The sequence below is a fragment of the Mauremys reevesii genome, linkage group 9, assembly GCF_016161935.1.
Source record: "Mauremys reevesii isolate NIE-2019 linkage group 9, ASM1616193v1, whole genome shotgun sequence".
Lineage (NCBI taxonomy): Eukaryota > Metazoa > Chordata > Testudines > Geoemydidae > Mauremys > Mauremys reevesii.
Window position 1 is genome coordinate 54,457,709 of NC_052631.1, and position 22,431 is coordinate 54,480,139.

Here is a 22,431-nt window from a genome sequence, read left to right on the forward strand (position 1 = left end):
ATCTAGAATATCCCCTGACAATGAGTTCCACAGGTTGACTGTGCAGTGTGAAGAAGTACTTCCTTATGTTTGTTTTAAACCTGCTGCCTATTAATTTCATAGGGTATCCTGGGGTTCTTGTGTTATGCGACGGAATAGATAACACTCCCTTATTCACTTTCTCCAACCCATTCATGATTTTATAGACCTCTATCATATCCTCCCTTAATCATTTCATTTCTAAGATGAACAATCCTAGTCTTTTAAATGTCTCTTCATATGAAAGCTGTTCTAAATCCCTAATCGTTTTGTTGCCCTCTGTACTTTTTCCAATTCTAATATCTTTTTTTGCGATGGGGCAAGCAGAACTGTGGGTGTACCATGGATTTATATAGTGGCATTATATTTATCTGTTTCCTAATGGTTCTTAACATTGTTAGCTTTTTTTGACATTGTACATTTTTTTGCACATTTTGAGTGGATGTTTTCAGAGAGCTATCTATAATGACTCCAAGATCTTTTTCTTGAGTGTTAACAGCTAATTTTGATACCATCATTTTGCTTGTATATTGGGATTATGTTTTCAATGTGCATTACTTTGCATTTATCAACATTTAATTTCCTCTGCCATTTTTTTGCTTACTCACCCCATTTTGTGAGAGCCCTTTGTAACTCATTGCAGTCAGCTTTGGACTTGACTATCTTGAATATTTTTTATCATCTGCAAACTTTGCCACCTCAGTGCTTATTCCCTTTTCCTGATAATTTTTGAATATGTTGAACAGCACAGGTCCCACTACAAATCTTTGGGAAACCCCACTATTTACTTGTTCATTGTGTAAACTGACCATTTAATTCCTATCTTTTTGTTTCCTATCTTTTAACCAATTACTGAGTCATGAGAGGACCTTCCCTCTTATCCCATGACTACTTACTTTGCTTAAGAGCCTTTGGTGTGGGATCATGTCAAAGGCTTTCTGAAAGTCCAAGTACACTATATCAACTGGATCACTGTTGTCTACATGCTTGTTGACCCCCTCAAAGAATTCTAATAGATTGGTGAGGTATAATTTCCCTTTACAAAACCCATGTTGACTCTTCCTCATCATCGCTAGGAAAATTCTGGAATCCTCATCCTTTGAAATTTTTAAGAACAAGTTAGACAAACATCTGGCAGGGATAGTCTAGGTAAACTTGGTCCTTCCTCATCGCAGGGACATGTACTAGATGACCTCTTGAGGTCCCTTCCATCCATCTCTATAATATTATGTTCATCTATGTGTCTGATAATTCTGTTCTTTACTATAGCTTAAACCAGTTTGCCTGGTACTGAATTAAGGTTTACTGGCCTGTCACTGCCATGATTGCCTCTGGAGCCTTCTTTAAAAATCAGTGTTACGTTAGCTATCCTTGAGTCATCTGGTACAGAGGCTGATTTAAGCAATAGGTTACATACTATAGTGAGTAGTTCTGCAATTTCATTTTTGAGTTCCTTCAGAACTCTTGGGTGAATACCATGTGGTCCTGCTTTTTCTCAATTTGTTACAAAACCTCCTTTATTGACACCTCAATCTAAGACAGTTCCTCAGATTTGTCACCTAAAAAGAATGACTTAGGTGTGGGAATCTCCTTTACATCCTCTGCAGTGAAGACTCATGCAAAGAATTAATTTAGCTTCTCCGCAACAGTATTGTCTTCCTTGAGTGGTCCTTGAGTACCTTGATCATCTAGTGGACCCAAATTAGTTGGTAGGCTTCTCACTTTTGATGTACTTTATTATTTTATTTGTTGCTGTTTTTTAGTGTCTTTTGCTATTTGCTCTTCACATTCTTTTTTGACCTGCCTAATTACTCTTTTACACTTGCCAAAGTTTATGCTCCTTTCTAATTTCCACAGCAGGATTTGACTTCCAATTTTTAAAGGATGCCTGTTTGCCTTTAAGCACCTCTTTAGTCTGCTGATTAGCCAGGGTAGCAATTTTTTGGTCCTATTTTTTATTATTATTATTTGGAGTATACATTTAGTTTAAACCTCCACTGTGGCATTTAAGTCTGTTCCACGCAGCTTGCAGGCATTTCATTCTTGTGCCTGTTTCTTTTAATTTCCGTTTAACTAGTTTCCTCATTTTTGTGTAGTTCCTCTCTTTGAAGGTAAAAAATGCTACTGGTGTGGGTTTCTTTGGTATTTTTTCCCCTCTAACGATGCTAAAATTTAATTACAGTGCGGTCTCTGTGACACCTACTTGCAGCTACAGGAAGCATCTGAGAAGTCTGAATTACCCCATTCATCTGCCTGGTGTGTTGACAGAATGCTCACTGGCACTGGACTCCTGCCGCTGTCACTGCAGCCGGGGGTGGTGTGGTAGGAGCCCAACTGCTGCATTTCTAGCAGCAGACTCAACATGGGCATGGCGTGAGCAACCAGCTCACAGAAGGGTGATGATGGATTCCCCCATGAGTTGCTCTAGTGTAGCTGGCCAGCCTACAGCGACGATGCCACTACTTCTCATTAATATACAGTGTGGTGCATGATACATGCTAGTTTTCATAAAGCCCCAGCTCCTGGAGTCATGTGAATAGAAGAGACTAAAAAAAAAGGCATTTTCTAGCCTGCCTCGTTGCATGAAGAACGTGCCTGCACCAGCTAGGCGCCCCTAGGGGCTCAGCCCCTGTTGGCACACTTAAAGAACCAGATGTTATTTCTTTAAAAAAAACCCTTATTTTCTAGCTAATCTTATGAGGGTAGCAGCATGACTCCTGAGTTTTCAGTGCCTGGCCCAAGGAGGCACATGGCTGCAGCAGGGGCTGTCAGTTCCTGGGCCTTGGTGGAAGGGGCGGGGCTAGGGCCCTCACTTTAGCCCTGGGCACCGCCCAGCGCTGGGGGGAGGGAACAGTAGCGTCCCGCCCCTGAGGGGGCGGGGAAGTGGGCGGAGCAGCCGCGGACCCCAATAAAGCTTGACATTGAAATTGAAAGCGCCTCCCTGGTGGCGAGCTAGGGGAAGGGGCGCTCGGGCGGGCGGCTGGTTTGCTGGCTATGCGCCTGCGCACAGCAGCCGGGCAGGTGGCTGGTGTGTTGTTGTTCGGCGGTGGCGGCGGCAAGATGGCGGCGCACGGGGGCTCTGCGGCCTCCTCGGCGCTCAAAGGGTTAATCCAGCAGTTCACCGCCATCACGGGTGAGACGCACGGATGCCGGCGGTGTGGGCCGCCGGGGCCCCCCGGGGGGCTGTGCACGTCCTGTAGCCCCAGTATCGGGGGGCGGTGCAGGGGCAGCACCGGTGGGCTGGGCCCCGCAGCTCTGGTCCAGCTCCGGGCAGAACCGGCCTGGGGCAGCGGCGGCTTCCGGCCGGGGGGGCGCGGGCTGTGGCCGGCGGATCGGCGCGGCACGGAGGCTCCCGGCTGAGGGGATGTGGGGTTCCCCTTCCTCCCCAGGCCAGGGGCTGCCCCGTTTCTCTGTGACCTTCGGGGTGCGGCCCCGGCCCTGCTCACCCGGCAAAGTCCCGGGCCCAGGAAAGGGCGCTCAGGCATCCCATAGGGCAGGCGAGCAGCCGCCCGGCCTGAGTCTGCGGCACAGAGCCCCAGAGCCGGGTGGGCGGGCGGACGTGCGGGAGGGGACAGGCTGCCGGGGAGCTGGGGGTCTGGCAGGGAATCACTGTCTGCTGTACGGGTGACACTCCAATGCTGTCAGATGCTCTTCTCCTTTTTCCTCCATCGCCAGGACAGGTGCGTCTTGTGGTCTCTGTTGGGTGCAAGGAGCATCAGTCGTCCTCCTCCTGCTTCCCCCAGTGTAACTGAAGTTCTGTTTGCTTGAGTAATTAGTGGACAGATTTGGTGTAATATGATCTGTGGAAGTAATCTATTAGTGCATTGAAATGATGATCCGGTTTGTCGGCATATATTTCCCCACCGTTCTTACAAATGGCACTGGATTGCTCCCAATGAAAATTCTTTGTTTGCTTTATCTTGAGCACTTGATACAACTTGTGCATAATCTGTTTCATTATAGCTTCCTCTGTTTGTGTGTCTTCACACCACAACAGAGGAGGGAAGGGTTTTAAAAGATAGGAAAATATGGCTGTCAAACTACAAAAATCGACTTGGTGAGTGGAATAAGTGGAACTACTAAGTTTCTTGTTATAGCTAATTAAATTCTAGCTTGTATCCCTTTTAATAGTCAGGTATGATTGGCTCAAAATCTGAGTTAACAATACTGGAGATGTTAAGTAGCTAGTAAACTGACAGGGATACACGTTAGCCTGTACCCTGGGGAATTCTTAGTAAGTCAGTTCTTTGTAAATCACAAATAGTCATTTTTAATCTTCTCAGAGAGAGTACAATATCTTATGGCTCTGCTGGGCTCCACTAATGAAGAATGAGGAGAAAGTTATTTAGTATATTTCTGCTGTAGGAAACAGGGGACTGACTTTTTTTGTTGTTGCTCACCAAGAAGAGTGGCTGTAAGAAACTGGGAAAAAAATACACACGAGCTACAATGAAACTAGATGAGTTTTGGTTCACATTTCAATGTTTGCAGTGCTCATTTCAAGGCAGATGCAACATTAAATATTTTGTAAAGAAAGTAAAGCTGGTTTTAGAGCCTTTATTAATTGTAGAACATTAGTGCAGACACACTGGCTCTAGACGAGGTTCTCAGGACAAATTTTTTGGTGGCATCAGAGTGCATCCACCAACTCTTGCTGGTGGCCACTCTCACACTTTTTCTTAAAATATTTAACTATCTTTAGGAAAAACAAATAAATATGCACATATACATGTCCAAATCATTGTAATTTATGTATTGCTAGCTAGTAAGTCTGCTGTGAAAAGTGATATTAACAAACATACAAGTATCACTTTTCACAGCAGCCTTACTTAGCCCTCCCAAGCCTAGGGACAAATTAATCCTGGATGGGGGATCGAGGGAGGCAGTCGGGGACTGGAGCCTGAAGCCCCGTGGCCAGAGCCCGAAGCCCCTCATCGAGTCTGGGGCCTGCTGCCACACAGCTGGAGCCTGAAGCCCCTTGGCTGGAGCCTGCTGCCCCGCCATTCCAGGGCTGAAGCCCAAAGCCTGAGCCTCATCGCCCCTGGGAAGGTGGGGAACTCACCAGCTCTGAGTGCACCCCCTTTATAAATTTAAAACACTTTTAAAATACATTTAACACCATTATAAATACTAGACGCAAAGCAGGGTTTGGGCTGGAGGCTGACAGCTCGTGACCTCCCATGTAATAACCTCGTGACCCCCTGAGGGGTCCCAAGCTCCAGTCTGAGAACCCCTGCTTTATCCAGACATTTTCCATCCCTTGAAGTGTTTCATTTTCTGGCTGGGCTGTTCTGACTAGAGCTTCCCGGGAAATCTAATGTTGCCAAATATAGGTTGAGTGACTAAGATAAAATGGGTTTAGGCCCAGGTGACTTAATTTACTACAACTCTAACTTTATACAATATAATCTTCTTTTCCTCGTTGCTATGGTATTTGGACACTTAAACTAATGAAAATTAAACTTATCATGAGTACAAAAGCTACCCCCAAGGCTAACTCCATTGAATTCTGCCTCTGTAACTCACTAACTGCCTTCACCTACTGTGACCTGAAGAAGAGCTCTGTGTAATCTTGAAAGCTTCTCGCTTTCACCAACAGAAGTTGGTCCAATAAAAGCTATTACCTCACTCAGTTTGTCTCTGTAGTATCCTAGTACTAACATGAGTATGACAACACGGTCCCTCTGTGGGATGGAGAACTCACACTTGTGCTCTGATAGGTAGACTGTTAGGGAAAATAAATTCCCCAGATGAGAGTGCTTCTATGGCATGACTAACTTTGGGATACTTGTCCTGGAGGGGAAAGGTCTTTTGATGTAGAGAAGGAGGTGGTACTGCGAGTTAATGTTGCTACTCGTATCCATGAACAATAATGGATACGGTAAGAGACTGAGACTGGGAACTGTTTTAATAGATGGACATGTATCAACACGTAAACAAACTTTCCTCCATTCCTTCTTTCTGCCAGTTGTTATGCTTGTCTTCTCTGGACTGAGCATCTGCTAGTTCTCTTTTGCTCACTCTGTATCTTGGTCAGATGATAGATAAAGTAGGGAACATGGTCTTTCTGCTATAAATATCCGTCATAAAATGGCTGAAACCGTTACACCTGGATGGATAAAAATCAATGATTTTTTTCTTTTTAAATAAAAAAAATCGGATTTTTTTTGATAAAATGCTTTTTGAGGAAAAATCCAATCTAAAGATAGATACATTATAGCTCAAAAATATCTCATCATAGAATAGGTATTATAAATTCTAATTCTCTAGTATGAGACAATAGATTCATGTAATGTTTAAGAAGTTTTGTAATTGACTTCCAATAGTTCATGGATTAGAGACCCAATTTTATGAGATTCCAAGGGCTTCTGTATAGATTATTTAGGTTAATCTTTCTATCTACCCAATGGGACTCAGTCCTCAGTCTAGAAGATACCATCAGAGATGCTTAGTTTTGCGGTTCTCAAACTGTGGATTTGTGTCTCCAGAGATAACATGCCTGTTAACAGCAAAAATGTTTTTAAATAAATAAATATAGAGGTGAGAAATAACAGACCTCAGCCCTATTGTCCCTCTGCAAATTTGTGTACACAGAGTCAATCCCTTACCTCTCTCTAAAAGTGCAAAATTTCAAAAAATTCAATGAATAGAAAATTATTGGGGGGCAGAATAGATCTGGACAAAGAGGAGAAGTCTGGAGATAAATGTGAGGAAGGAGGGACAGTCAGTAGAAACAAAAGTGAAACTGTCTGAGCAGCATATTCCAGAAGTCTTGAGGTCTTTCTGAACATAGCCTTCATTGATTTGACATCTACCATACCATTCTCTCACTAGAAGGGAAAACCTATCATGGCAGCAGGCCGTAAAAGAGACCCAGTTTGGGAATATTTTAATGAAGTTCCTCTACCTGTGGGTAAGACAGGCATGCATGCAAAATGCAAACAGTGCAACAAAGAAATGCAAGGCCTGGCTGCCCGAATGAAACAACATCACGAGAAGTGTTCCTTCTCAGGAGGAAGCGGCGTTGAAGATGGTGAAAGGAGCATGTCTGAACATGCAGGATCTTCAGGTTGGTCAACTTTTTTATTTCATACTTCTTTCTTAAGGACTGCTAGTCTTCCTTATGGACTATTCTTGAATTTTCATGTTTGAGCAAAAATATGGAGTAACAACTATGGTATTTTAGATGCAGTTGTGATTTAAAAAAATAAACAGCTGAAACAAACAGATCTTTCTTTTACAATTTCACCTTTAAAGTAGTACTAAGTGTCAATGAATACAATGAGTAATACCAAATTAGCAGTATGGCAATAATAATTAAATAACTTCATTGACTTATTTTGTTTAGGAGAATCCATCCTCAACATACAGGATTCTGAAGACTGTCCACCTTCAAGATCACCATCATTTTCTATAGTTTCAGAGTTATCTGCCAATGATAGCGTTTCAGTCACACCATGTATGTCACATAACCACAGTATATCACCTGTAGCAAAAATAATTTTTTCCCCCATCATCCAGAAACAACCATAGATAAGTTTGTGATAAGAACCAGCAGATTACAAAAAAGAGGTAATTGATGAAAATCTTGCCTGGTTTGTTTATGCAACAAACTCTCCTTTCTGTATGATTGAGAACCCACATTTCATTAACATGGTTCAGTCATTAAGACCAGGATAGAGTCCACCCAACAGAGCAGATGTTGCAGGCAAATTGCTGGATAAAGTGTACGAAAGAGAAATTGAGCAGTGTGCAAAAGGTCTAGAGGGTGAAGTTGTTAATCTGAGTCTTGATAGGTGGAGCAATGTCCACGATGATCCTGTTGTGTGTGCTTGTGTGACAACAGAAGAAGGGAATGTCTTCCTTACAGAAACAATTGATACATCAGGAAATACACACACACAGAAGAATACTTACTAGAAGTAGCAGTAAAAGCTATAACAAACCGTAGAAAAAAAATTCAAATGTCTAGTATGCAGCTTGGTCACAAACAATGCTGCAAATGCATCCAAGATGAGAAGAAATTATTTAAAAGAGAGTCCCAAGCTAATAACATACGGTTGCAGTGCTCATTTGATGCACCTCCTAGCCAAAGACTTCAGTGTTCCAGAAATAAAGGCTAATGTTGTTGAAATTGCAAAATACTTCTGTAACAACCATTTTGCAGCAGCTGCTCTGAAAAAAGTGGGAGGAACCAAGTTAACTCTCCCACAAGATGTGGGGTGGAACTCAGTAGTGGACTGTTTTGAGCACTATATCAAGAACTGGCCTAATCTGATGACAGTTTGTGAACAAAATCATGAAAAACTAGTTGGCACTGTCACAGCCAAAGTTCTCAACATTGGGCTTAAGAGAAATGTTGAACACGTGCTGAGTACCCTGAAGCCTATTTCTGTAGCCTTCAACAAAATGCAGGGAAATAGCTGTTCTATTGCTGACACTGTTGAAATTGGGAAAGAACTGAGTGAGATCTTAAAAAGAGAAATATGCAATGACAAAGTTAAATCACAAGCCTTAAAAAAACGAATGGGATAAGCACTATCTACAGCTCATTTACTTGCAGATATTCTCAGTACTCGGTACCAGGATTAAGCCTTAACTGTTGAAGAAGAGGAGTTGGCTATGACATGGCATTGTGGAGGGATGATTGCTGGGTGTCCAACTATAATAAACTTCAGAGCTAAGGGTGAACCATTCAAGAAATATATGTTTGCTGATGATGTGAACTGGTGGAATTCACTTAAGCACTTGGATTCGAGACTGTTGAAGTGATAATCTCACTTTTAACAACATTAGCTTCTTCTTCCGGTGTAGGAGAATATTTTCTTCCTTTGGACTAATTCATTCCAAATTGAGAAATCGTTTGGGACCTGAAAAAGCAGGAACGCTTGTTTTTCATTTCCAGATTATGAAGAAACAGGAAAACGAAGATGAAGACGACCGAGTTCGCTGCAGAAGCCAGTATTTTAAGTTTCTCATGTTGAGCTGGCTGACATAGTCGATTTAATTTTTTTTTAAATTTCATTTAACTATTTTAGTTAAAAACAATTTTAACAAAAACAAACCTGATTTTAAAAAACTTCAATGTTTAACTACATTCAAAAATTCATATGCTTGTTTTGTTAAAAATATTATATATTTGCTGTTGAAGAAAAAATCCAGAATACATAATGTTGTTTGTTTTATTTAACTAAAACATGTAAATGTCTGCCTGGTGATGTTCTCCTTCTAATACAGCATGGCAAGAAAATCCTCCAAATATTAATGATTAACCTGTTGAATTGGAGATAGTTCACCTCCCAATTACTTTATAAATGTGTGCTTCAATTACCTTTGGTAAATGAAATAACCAAACAAGCATTCATTTTCTGATATAGCTGTAAAACTAATCTGAACAGTTTTCAAAAGAAATAGCTTTAAAAATGTGTAGTGTAGGTTTCATTTTTAGAAGGTACACATCTATCTCTGAATTGTGAAGAATATGTATTAAGGTTATAACAACCAAATAAAGCACTTTTATATAGAAATCGATGATTAACGCAGGGTGGACTCGATTTATACTCATTGCTGATTTAATATTGAGTTTTTCATAGGGTGATTAGAAGTTGGTAGTTTAATTTTGTGTGTAACCCAACTTCTTTCTGGATCATTGCATCTTCTTTATGTTTTGAATTTTGTGTTGGGCAAAGATCTGAGACCTGTTTATAAAAAAAAAAAATAGCTACTGTTAAACTTTTTTCCTTTTTTAAGGAAGGAGATAGGATTGAAGGAGACCCACATTTCCATCTCCTTCCCCCCCCCCCCAGGCAAGATGTGTATATTAGTGTTTCTTCTAATGATTTCTAAACTATAAATGCAAAGCAAGTGACAGCCATATAAGTTGTGCATTCTTACTAATTACTAATTCTTTGAAAGAGCAATCTTGTCTGTCAGCTATTCCCAGGACCTCTTTGATCAGGGTCTTGATACTATTTTCTGAGACTTTTTTTGTCTTTCGTATTATAGGTGCCAGTGAAAGCGTGGGGAAACATATGCTTGAAGCATGCAACAATAATCTAGAGATGGCTGTCACTATGTTTCTGGATAGTGGAGGCATAGCAGAGGAGCCCAGCACCAGTTCAGCAGCGGTGTCAACTGTCCGACCAGATACAGAGTATGTGCCTGTGTGAATGTATCCATATGAATGAATAACGTGTGTTTGAATAGTGGTAGGATGGAAAGGTGGGAAAGTTATGGTATCAAGGCATTTTGCGGTTGCATTGTTCATTTCTCTCATAACCTGCTGTCACTTCACTGTTACTATGTAGTCTTTTAATGATCTTGTCCACTTTTCCCTCCTCTGGTAGGGCCATTCTAGTAAAACTTTTATCTGGTAGTAATGGTCTTGTGGCTAAAACACAGGACTGAGTTTTAATATAAGAATGGCCGTATCGGGTTAGACCAAATGTCCATCTAGCCCAGTATCTGTCTACCGACAGTGGCCAATGCCAGGTGCCCTAAAGGGAGTGAACCTAACAGGCAATGATCAAGTGATCTCTCTCCTGCCATCCATCTCCATCCTCTGACGAACAGAGGCTAGGGACACCATTCTTTACCCATCCTGGCTAATAGCCATTTATGGACTTAAGCACCATGAATTTATCCAGTCCTCCTTTAAATACTGCTATAGTCCTAGCCTTCACAACCTCTTCAGGTAAGGAGTTCCACAAGTTGACTGTGTGCTGCGTGAAGAAGAACTTCCTTTTATTTGTTTTAAACCTGCTGCCTATTAATTTCATTTGGTGACCCCTATTCTTGTATTATGGGAATAAGTAAATAACTTTTCCTTATCCACTTTCTCCACATCACTCATGATTTTATATACCTCTATCATATCCCCCCTTAGTCTCCTCTTTTCCGAGCTGAAGAGTCCTAGCCTCTTTAATCTTTCCTCGTATGGGACCCTCTCCAAACCCTTAATCATTTTAGTTGCCCTTTTCTGAACCTTTTCTAGTGCTAGAATATCTTTTTTGAGGTGAGGAGACCACATCTGTACACAGTATTCAAGATGTGGGCGTACCATGGATTTATATAAGGGCAATAATATAGTCTCAGTCTTATTCTCTATCCCCTTTTTAATGATTCCTAACATCCTGTTTGCTTTTTTGACCGCCTCTGCACACTGCGTGGACATCTTCAGAGAACTATCCACGATGACTCCAAGATCTTTTTCCTGACTCGTTGTAGCTAAATTTGCCCCCATGTATAGTTGGGGTTATTTTTTCCAATGTGCATTACTTTACATTTATCCACATTAAATTTCATTTGCCATTTTGTTGCCCAGTCACTTAGTTTTGTGAGATCTTTTTGAAGTTCTTCACAATCTGTTTTGGTCTTAACTATCTTGAGCAGTTTAGTATCATCTGCAAACTTTGCCACCTCACTGTTTACCCCTTTCTCCAGATCATTTATGAATAAATTGAATAGGATTGGTCCGAGGACTGACCCTTGGGGAACACCACTAGTTACCCCTCTCCATTCTGAGAATTTACCATTAATTCCTACCCTTTGTTCCCTGTCTTTTAACCAGTTCTCAATCCATGAAAGGACCTTCCCTTTTATCCCATGACAGCTTAATTTACGTAAGAGCCTTTGGTGAGGGACCTTGTCAAAGGCTTTCTGGAAATCTAAGTACACTATGTCCACCGGATCCCCCTTGTCCACATGTTTGTTGACCCCTTCAAAGAACTCTAATAGATTAGTAAGACATGATTTCCCCTTACAGAAACCATGTTGACTATTGCTCAACAGTTTATAGGAGTACTTGTGGCACCTTAGAGACTAACAAATTTATTTCAGCATGAGTTTTCGTGAGCTACAGCTCACTTCTTTGGATTCATAGAATGGAACACACAGACAGGAGATATTTATCCATACAGAGAACATGAAAAGGTGGAAGTATGCATACCAACAGGAAGAGTCTAATCAATTAGTCTCTAAGGTGCCACAAGTACTCCTGTTCTTTTTGCGGATACAGACTAACACGGCTGCTACTCTGAAACCTGTCAACAGTTTGTTTTTCTATGTGTCTGACTATTTTATTCTTATCTATTGTTTCGACTAATTTGCCCGGTACCGACATTAGACTTACTGGTCTGTAATTGCCGGGATCACCTCTAGAGCCCTTTTTAAATATTGGCATTACATTAGCTAACTTCCAGTCATTGGATACCGAAGCCGATTTAAAGGACAGGTTACAAATCTTAGTTAATAGTTCCACAACTTCACATTTGAGTTCTTTCAGAACTCTTGGGTGAATGCCATTGGGTCCCAGTGACTTATTAATGTTGAATTTATCAATTAATTCCAAAACCTCCTCTAGTGACACGTCAATTTGTGACAGTTCCTCAGATTTGTCGCCTACAAAAGCCAGCTCAGGTTTGGGAATCTCCCTAACATCCTCAGCCGTGAAGACTGAAGCAAAGAATCCATTTAGTTTCTCCGCAATGACTTTATCGTCTTTAAGTGCTCCTTTTGTATTTCGATCAAGGGGCCCCACTGGTTGTTTAGCAGGCTTCCTTCTTCTGATGTACTTAAAAAACATTTTATTACCTTTGGAGTTTTTGGCTAGCCGTTCTTCAAACTCCTCTTTGGCTTTTCTTATTACACTCTTGCACTTAAGTGCACTTATTGCACTCTTTGCACTTAAGTTTTAAGAGACCTGGGGTTTGTTTTTTGTTTTGACTTGGGAATATTACCTGTTCTCACTGCTGGTGCTAGAGGCCAGCATCTTGTTGGTGTTGTACAAACATATAGCAAAGAGATGGTCCCCTGGCCTGAAAATTGTACTATGACTCAGTTTCGTCACCTGTACGTTTTGGATAACATTTGCATACCTACCAGGGATATTGGTTACAAGCCATGCTAGCTAAATGCTGCTTTCAGGGGACACAGAAGCTGGGTCTTGCATGGTAGATGTGCATGTGGTGGTAATGATAGTTATTTTCACCTCCACGTCACTGCTTTGAACTTGGTCTAAATTGGATTAGTTGTGGCTAAAAGGTAATTAGGTTTTTGGTCTTCAAGACGTGAGTTTTGGTCTCTGTCCGGTTCCTAGGGGGCTTGTGTCCTACCATAAAATCCACAGCAACGTTTGGCATTAATTGGCGCCCATGTTGTGCATGAAAGGCCAGGGTGTGAATAATTATGAAGAGCATATTACCCGCTCATATGTAGAGTTGGTCACTGAAAGGCATGAGTGAGTTGCATTGGGGCATTGTAGGGAAGTTTGCAGTTCTGCTTCCTTTGCTCTACCTGTTCTGTGGATAAATAGATAACTTTTGACCCTGGAAACAGTCTTACTAAACTTTCTGTCTAAATTCAGGTTAATTATAAAGGTGAAAGTGCCAGAAAAGGGTGTACTTGAAGTTAAAACAGCTGGAGTAGTGCCAACAGTCCTAGCTGATGCTAAATTCTGTACCTTTCTGCCATTTGCCTTTGACAGGTACTGAAGCTAAACCTCTATATTTGTCAGTATGGAGGCCTTGTTTCTGTGCAGATTCTTTGTGAATCAGTGACTTTTATACCACTATAAGTTAAACCCAATAAGTGTTTTTATTGGAATAAATTTGATACCTTGGCTCCATTCAGGAGCCAGCCAATCCATCTCCTAAACTTCAGACACAGTGCCTAGAAGACTGTGAAGAGACTGGTAAAACAAATAAGCATTTCTTTCTGCGTTATGTAGGGTTGTAGGCTCTAGTCTGTGACCCCTTCTGTGCCACTCTTTATGCACGGAACCTCTGTGTCAAAGAACCTCTCTCAATTCAGGTCTTTTAAACATTCACTTCCTGCATGGAGCCTTTGAGCCACCTGAAAAGATAAAATAATTAAAAAATTGTACAACATCTTTACTTCACCTAGGTATCATGCATCTGTACTTTTGTCTGTATCATTTAAGCTGCAAGATCCTTGGGCAGGAACTGGTGTTCTTTGTTTATAGAGTGCCTAGCACATCCCTCAGTAAATAACAAGTTATTTTTTTCTACTCTGGTAGGGATGAAGTACGAGCACCAATTCCACAAAAGCAGGAAATTTTGGTAGAGCCGGAGCCCTTGTTTGGAGGTAAGATTTGTTTGTGTTTTTTGTTTATGTTGCTTCCGGCCTGTGTGAGTGACAAAAGAAAAATCGTAACTGACTGAGGGGTTGTCTACGCATACCTACATGGTGCAGCTGCACCACTCTAAGTACTCCACCTGCTCCCTCCCCCCCCCAAGTCAGCGCAGCGCCGTTTATACCAGGAGTTCGGTCGGTATAAATGCATTGCTCAGAGGATGTGGATTTTCCATACCCCTGAGCAGTGTAGTTATACCAACATAAGTCTGGAGTTTAAACCAAGCCTGAGAAATTGAATCCCATCACTGCTTCTTTCTGCTGTTCTCTACAATAACTCTGTAGCCATAGGATGTAATTGCACACTTTGAAATACCTCTGTGCAGTTGGAAGTACGGTTTCTCAAAGGAGACATAGGTAATAAATCATGCACCACTGGGAGTGCAGTTGGCTTCATGTGCCATTTAAAATGGGTGCTGCCTCATAAGCTATGCTAAAATACTCCTGTTTACTGGCTGAGTACAGTGGTCCAGGAACAGAACTGGAAGATACTTCTCCCACATTAGAGATGCTCAAAGTGGTGGTATTGCAGGACAGAGTGATTAGTGATGAAGGGAAGAAGAATAGGTGAAGATTCAAGAGGGCTAGAGCTACAAAGGAGATAAGAGGATTAGAAATGAAGTCAGAAGTATATGAAGGGTAAAGACAAACTATTAATGTTAAAGAAAAATATTTGATTAGTTTAGTTCTGCTTTGTGTTGAATTTCTTGAATCATCTGAACCTACCTACCTGGTGAAGAAATATTATTGAGGAGGCTTAGAAAGTAGGAGGTTTCTGAGAATGGGGGTGGTTCCTAGACGTTCTACAGTCAATATGCAATGGGCATTGCTGTGTAATGCACCAAGGCCCTAGTAATTGGACACTTGGCACAGTGCAAAGGATACCGTGTGAATTTGTTTTAGATGGTAATAGTAGCTTTTCCCATTTGTTGTTGATGTTTGTAGTTTACTCTCATTTTTTCCTTTGGAGAATAAACTGAAGTTTTGAAATGCACCTTGTAGTTTTTATTTTCTGTTTGCTTTAAATATAAGATTGCTTTATTATCTTTTGCTTTTGAAATGTTGCCTCCTCCCCCCCCCTTTTTTTTTAAGTGAAGGGCTAATGAGAAGATCACTTTCCTGCTAGTTAAAATATTGATCTTCTAAGAAGAGGTGGCTATTTATGATCATCCCTGGCAACCCCAATAAAGGTTCAGGGACCCATTGCGCTAGGCACTGTACAGACATGTAAGAAAGGACAGTCTTTGCCCTAGAGAACTCAGTCTAGGTATACGGATATTTGGATTTGAATGTTGTCTAGTTGAGAATGATACTTAAATTGTCTGAAACAGAAGATAACACCAGTTCATAGCCAACTATTAAATTACATTCCAAAGAAACACAAAAATATAGGACAGTGTTTTCAGACTTGCATGCCTAATCTCAGGTTCCTAAAGTCATACATAAATACCTAACTGCAGGCAGGTGATTTTCACAAATGCTGAGCACTTGTAGCTAGCACCTGTTGATTTGTGTGAGATTTATAGGTGCTCAGTACTTAACTCTGAAGTCTGAAAATTTTTTATTATAATGTACAAAGCAGATCACTTGGGGTCAAAAATATTATACCTTTTTTCATAGTTATTAGAGATGGAAATTACTCCTGGGGGAATTGTGCGCTACTGCATGTGTGCAGAATTCATGTCCCCCGCAGATTTCTTTGCTTCCCCGCAGAAAATGACGGGGAAGCAAAGGGAAGCCACACGAGCTGTCATGCGCCCCTTCCCAGCAGTGCGGGCACATCGTTTCGGGCGCCCGGAGCAGCCAGCAGAGAGGTAAATCACTGTGGAGGAGACTCCACAGCCACTGGCTCTTACCCTGCGCCGGTCTTAGCTGCTCGTCCTGGGTGGGTGGGGGGGAGGATGATGGGACCTCCTTTCCCTGCATAGAGTGGCCTGGTCCAGATCAGACCCACCCCTAGAAACCTCCCGGGCTCTAGGAAGCTCTGCACTCCCCCAGGCCCACCCTACTTCCTCCTCCATTGCTTCTCAGTCACAGGGCGAGGGGGTTACTGTATGGGGAACTGCTCCTTCCCACTCTGCCCAACCGTGTGCATCCAGATCTCCACCAAGCCCTTCCCGCCCTGCACCCAGACCACCCTCCACACCTGAACCCCCACCCCACCATGCCTTCCCCCCCATTCATTCAGAGCCCCCTGTCACCTGGTCACTCACCAAGAACCTCCCCCCTGCATTCGGACCCCCACCCCGTACCTAGGGGCCTCAGTAGAGGTTAGTCTTTCACCTGGACCACCCCGAGAAGCCCCCGCACCTAGACCTCCACTCCATTGAGCCCCAGCCAGTTGCACCTGGACCTCCACCTCATCAAGCCCCCAACACCTAGCCCCCCCGCCAAGCCCCATCCCTCCCAAATCCAGACCCCCCCATGCCCCAGTCAGCTGCACCTGAACCCCTTGCAGAGTCCCATTCCCCTGCACCTGGAACCCCCAACTAGCCCCTGAGCATTCAGATTCTCCCCTTCCCCCCCCCCCCACAAGACACCTGCACCCAGATTGCCCCACACAGAACCCTCTCACCCAACATGTGGATCCCCCCACACTAAGCATCTCTATTCTTGGATCCTGCTGGGCTGAGCCTGCTTGCCCCACACCTAGACTGGGGGCTAGGGCTGAGTGTGTGAGACTCTGTCCCTCTCACTTACTGTCTTGGTGCACTGGTGTGAAAGGGTAGGGCCCCAGGGTGTTTCTGGGGCAGGCCTGGCCCTCGTGCTGTGTCAGGGTCAGATGCAGCTTCACCGCCAAGTTCTTGTCAGGGGTGGGGTGGGGTGGGGGAAGCTGCAGGGTGATCTCACACCTCCATGCAGCCAGTGGCCTGTGCTCCCCACTGCTATGCTGGAACCTTCATGTTTGTTTATTGACAAAATATGCAGAGTTTTGCAGAATTTTAATTTTTTGGTGCAGAATTCCCTCAGGAGTAGGCAATGCCCTTTAATTCAACCAGTCAGTCCCCCTGCAAATTGATTTTTTAAAATCAGGTTTTATGGTGTATGGTGGCCTCTTTCCATGTACTTTGTTTGAACATCTCCTGTAACTGAATTACTTTGAAAATACTGTCTTAATTGTTAAATGACCATTCCTAGGCAGACAAAGATTTGTAATAAATCGCTCTATGGTGTCTTGTCTTACGGCCCCATCAGGAGTACTTTGGAGCAGCAGCTATAGATAGTAATGCCAAGTGACTTCAGCCCAGCCCTTTATCCTGGTATTACAGAGGTCTTTGTGAGTTAATTGCCCAGCAGAGAATTGGAACAGTATCTCTTCCCCCTCCTTTTGTGCTCAGAGGCAACTGCATAGAGCTCCTTGAGGGGGGGTTTACTTGGGGATAGGGTAATAGCAAGATTCCTCCTTTTGAATCCAGATATTGCCCACCCTGCCCAACAGCCAAGAAGATGATGTGAGTGAGAGGCCTGACAGAACTAAATTGGAGAACTCTGAGAGTAGCTGCCTTCCTAGAGGATTTTCCATTATTACTCCTCCAGGACATATAGTTATTTTCTAAAGTGGGTCCCTGTTTTATGTTGTGGGTTCAGTGTGGTAAGAATTATTTAATTCGAATACTATATTGGGCAGCATGGCAGAAAAGCAATCAGCATGGGTATGTACAAGCATATCAGAAATGGGAGGCCCAGTATTTTACCTGCTTTCATCAGCAACCTGAATTTGCTTTGAGGAAAGACTTGTTCTTGGGGGGAATATCCAAAGTAAAATGTGGTGATACTTGGATCTGTTGTTCTGGTTTCCCCCTACCCTTACCCAGTGACCTTACTCCTCCTTATATGTATGCTTTGGGTCTTTAATCTTTTCGCATCACAACTTTGTGGTATGCCATCATTCAAAAGTAATTCTTTGACAATCTAGCTTTTAAATTACATCTGAGATCTTTTTATTTTAATTTTTTTAAAGCTCCTAAACGACGCAGACCTGCCCGTTCAATATTTGATGGTTTTCGGGATTTTCAAACAGAAACCAGTAAGTATCTGTGATTCATTATGGTAGGGTTTCTAGTTTGTTGTGTAACTTTGTGGTGTGGAATGAACAGAGTTGTCTGCTATTGGCCATGATCATTGGCTGCAGTCATCAAACAGTTTTTAATGTTAAATGAGGAAATTTCCTATGCAGTAGGCAATATTCTATTCTAAAACTACTTTATTAATCTTTAATTGTAGTGGTGCCATTACTACTTTTATAATTAAAGATGTGTCTATTTATTAACTACAGCTGTCTCCCCACAGATACTAGTTTCACAGCTTTTTATAATCATGGCAATTTTAAATAGTTGTGAGGTGATTATGACGAAAATGCCAAGTCATGGAAATATGAATCTTGGCAGATACTATTGAATCTTGTTGTGACCCTGATGCATACTTCCAATCTTATAAAACAAAACAAAACACACAAACCTGTGTGTGCTCTGTGGCAGTACTGGACACATGAGTAAAGTACTTGCCATACCAGAACGGACTTTGATAACCCAGTTTAATTCTTCAAAAGCATCTTTTTCCCTTGGTGGTAGGGGATGGAAAGGTGGGGAGAGAACTCAAGAATCCTGGGGGAACTAAAGCTCTCATTCACTAATCTGGTCTTCTGTGTGGCCACTGTTGCTGTGCGCGCGCTCTTGTTAGTCTTCAGATTAGTCCTGGGTTTTGCTTGGCAGCACAGAAAGTTCTCAGTGAACTTGTTTAGCCATTTACCATTACATCTGCCCACCCATGTGCAAAATCTACAAATGACAAAAGTAATAGAGAAACTCTTCTAAATCATAAAATTTCAAAAAATGACTCCTTTGGCAGGTGGAACAAATGCAGCCTTAATAACTTTTTATTGTTAATCATTTGTATTACCATAGTTCCTAAGAGCCCTAGTCATGGACCAGGACCCCTTTGTGCAAGGCACAGTGCCAAAAGCTGACAATCTTCTACTGGCATCACTCAAAGAGTCCCAGTCAGACTCTTCAGTAATAATCAACCTATTTAAAGGTAGTGTCATTGGCTTCTCTGTGAATAACCTATACCCTACTGCACAACCACATTTTTTGACTGACTCATGGTTTCAGACAGTGTTCTTTAAATTATTTGAACAAAAGACATACAGACTGAGGAGTCTGTTAAAGTTTAGTAATGTACTGGGAAGTGGTAGATTTAAACAATACAGTAGAATTTAGGGTTCCATTACTCTAATTACTCTGTTTCCACAAAGGAAGACGTTCCAAAATGTTTTTTTGACACATCCTTACAGTAATCCAAAGTGGAATGGCCCACGTTGGTGCATAAAAGTGGACTCTACAGCTCCATGATCACCAGCATGGGTCAGATAGGTGGAACACATCACTTTTGTCTGTTACTATGGTGTGTGTTACTAAAAGTGATTAATATTGCAGGCAGTGTTTAATTCTTTCATATCACTATACTAAATGTCTGACAATCTGGAAGCATTCCACCATGTCAGCTGTAGCTCTTGAAGGGTATATGATCCAGTTACACATTCATCTCTCATCTAACTTAATAACATTCAATAAAAATACACAAATACACCAAAAGCTTTTTTCACCTAAATGAAAGCTGGAAACTTAATAGTTAAAGTCTGACACTAATCTGGCCTTTAATGTTTGCAGACATGTTTCCAGGGGCTGCAAAATAGCGATATTTACAGGTACAGGGGGCTTCTATACTCTGGTCCACTGCACACTTGCTTGTGTCCAGTGGAGAGTTGGCGGACCACATGGTCCTGGCTCCCCATTTCCAGCTGCTAAACTGCATAAAAAAGCAAATGCACAGAGTATTTTAGGTAAGCAATTGCTGTAATTCCCCCCCAAAGGTTTCATATGATCACAGATGGGTATGCAAGGTGGCCTCATGGGCATGAATGGGAGAGGTGGTATCCACAGGACACTGTTTTCAAGGTGTGGTATAGACTATAGAAAGAGTTTGAGAACCTCTGACCTATAAGAGGTTGCAATATCTAAGTCTATCAATGAAGAGGATTTAATGTTAAATGTGAGGTTTCAAAGAATATTCTATTTATGTGAAGAAATACCTGATTCTGTCAAAGGGGTCCTTTGATGTTTGTGAAGGTGAGGGAACAGGTGAAAGATCAAACTAGAAATATTTTTGGATGTAGGTCAATATTTGAAAAACAGGAGCCTAAGTTTAGACTACTAAATCCATATTTGGGCAACAGAATAAGTTGCCTGATTTTTTTTCACAATCAGATTCCACTAATGTGTACATTTTACAAATATATTTAAATGAGAGTTCAGTGTTCAGCACTTCAGAAAATCAGAGCACTTAGTTGCCTTGTTATGGATTTAGAACCTCGACTTTAGGATCCTGTCTTCAAAATAAATCATGGCCTGTGCACTTTGTAACCTTGTAAAATGATTTCAACCAGGTGAATTTGTATGTAGGGAATAGGGATGAAGACAGCGTAATGCACTGTTGTGAGTATTTTGTCTAATTCAACTCCTGTTCCTCCCGGGGCTGTATAGTTCGACAGGAGCAGGAGCTGCGGAATGGAGGTGCAATAGATAAGAAACTCACTACCCTTGCAGACCTCTTCAGGCCTCCCATCGATCTGATGCACAAAGGCAGCTTTGAAACGGTAGGTTTCTGTCTTTCAGTAAGACTACCTGTGTGTTAATTAGGCATAGCTTGTAAGCCTTACATCAGCATGCATGTCCAAATTGATTTATAGTGTGATTGTACAATAAATTATAAGAAGATACATAGCTGCCAATATTTAGAAGCAGACTAGCACCTGCATGGGGTAGTAATTTTATGCGTTGTATAGGACTGATCTTAGCAAGTAGTGACTGATTTCTAAAAAGTGTGGGCTTGTTATCCACTGTTCTCTTCCCTGGCCCACTCTTTCCCCTTTTGTTTTTCAAATGTGAAGTTGAGCAGGTGTCACTGGTGAAAGATTTCAGTGCATGAGTGAAGCTAACAAGGATGGAAGAATCCTAGTTATTTAAATTCAGGAAAGGTGCTGTGGCTAAAGATTTTCTGTACAGGTGCTCTGGGTACAGGATTTCTGTGCAGAAGCATGATCTTTCTGCACAGAAGCATGGTGGTGAGGGAAATAATATTCCACAGATCAAGTAGTATGATCATCATCATCAATATTGTCCTCGCTCTTCCCTCTCTGAGGAATTCCAGAGCATTGTAATTGCCTGGTTCTCCTGTCTCACAGATCACTATTTCATCACCAGTGTTCCTCAGTGCTCTTCTCTTCTCCCTGTATGCACTGAACCCTTGAGAGGGGATGAGGTAGCACAAGGACAGGTCTCTAACTGCTTCCAAGTCTACACGTCCACTCACTTGTGACCCCTGCCTCTTTGTTCAGTTTTACAATTGTGACTGCATCTGGCATCTCACCCTGATGTCCCAACAACTCAGTTGTATTGTGGCAAAGACTAGATGATAAGCTTATTGAGGCAGGGACCATCTTTTTTTGTTCTGTTTGTACAGCTGATCCGTGACTAGGGCTCCTAGAGGAATTTATTTATTTATTTTATTTTATTTTATTTAACTCTCCTGTCCATCAGTTAACTGCTATCCTCATTCCATGTTCTTTTGTCATCTTCGCTCTTTTATGCTACTCCTATGCCTGGGACAGCCTCCTTCCTCTTGTATACCTGGTAACCACACAGTTTTCTAGACCCTCCTCAAAACTCACTTCTAGCTAACTACAATTCAGGCACAACTAGCTAATCCCCCTCTATGTACCTAACTAGAGGATACATTTATGAAATTTAGTAAACCTAATGTGACAGTTCTAATGGTCATAAGCTAAAGTTTTTGCCTCCAGAAATATCTAAGAACAAATGTTTCAGACGGCTTACCCCCTCGGATCTTGGAATTATCTTATTTAAATAAATATTTAGATCATTTGTTCCTGTATTAGATTCTAAATTCCTCAGGGAAGAGGGGCCACAGCTTATTTTATAGATAGGGCTACTCACATCTGTGACATTTACACACAAGATGGCTGGAGTGGCAGTATCCATTCTAGTTAAGGTTGCATGAGCATTTCTATTCAATCCCTTATTTTCAATCATTCAGATTTTTGTAGCTCATCTCTTTTTGGGCTGAAATTTTCTAGTTTTCATCTGCAACTTAAGTTAACTTATGCACTTAATGTTTTTTTGAGGTTTTCTGTCATGACCAGTTGTCATTTTTAAATAGGGGTGTGGGGGGACTAAGCTTTTC

The 22,431-nt window shown here is 41.9% G+C and overlaps 1 protein-coding gene across 1 annotated transcript in view; it reads left to right on the forward strand.

The window, feature by feature from the left end:
• Positions 1-2,947: 2,947 nt before the first annotated feature.
• The window catches only part of UBXN7 (UBX domain protein 7), a 43,283-nt gene continuing 23,799 nt past the window's right edge, over positions 2,948-22,431 (forward strand). Inside the window, exons 1-5 of the mRNA XM_039488900.1 lie at positions 2,948-3,151; positions 10,024-10,171; positions 14,054-14,121; positions 18,131-18,196; positions 20,712-20,824. Of these exons, the coding sequence (XP_039344834.1) occupies positions 3,013-3,151; positions 10,024-10,171; positions 14,054-14,121; positions 18,131-18,196; positions 20,712-20,824 (534 nt within the window). The 5' untranslated portion in view covers positions 2,948-3,012. The remainder of the gene's footprint in view (positions 3,152-10,023; positions 10,172-14,053; positions 14,122-18,130; positions 18,197-20,711; positions 20,825-22,431) is intronic.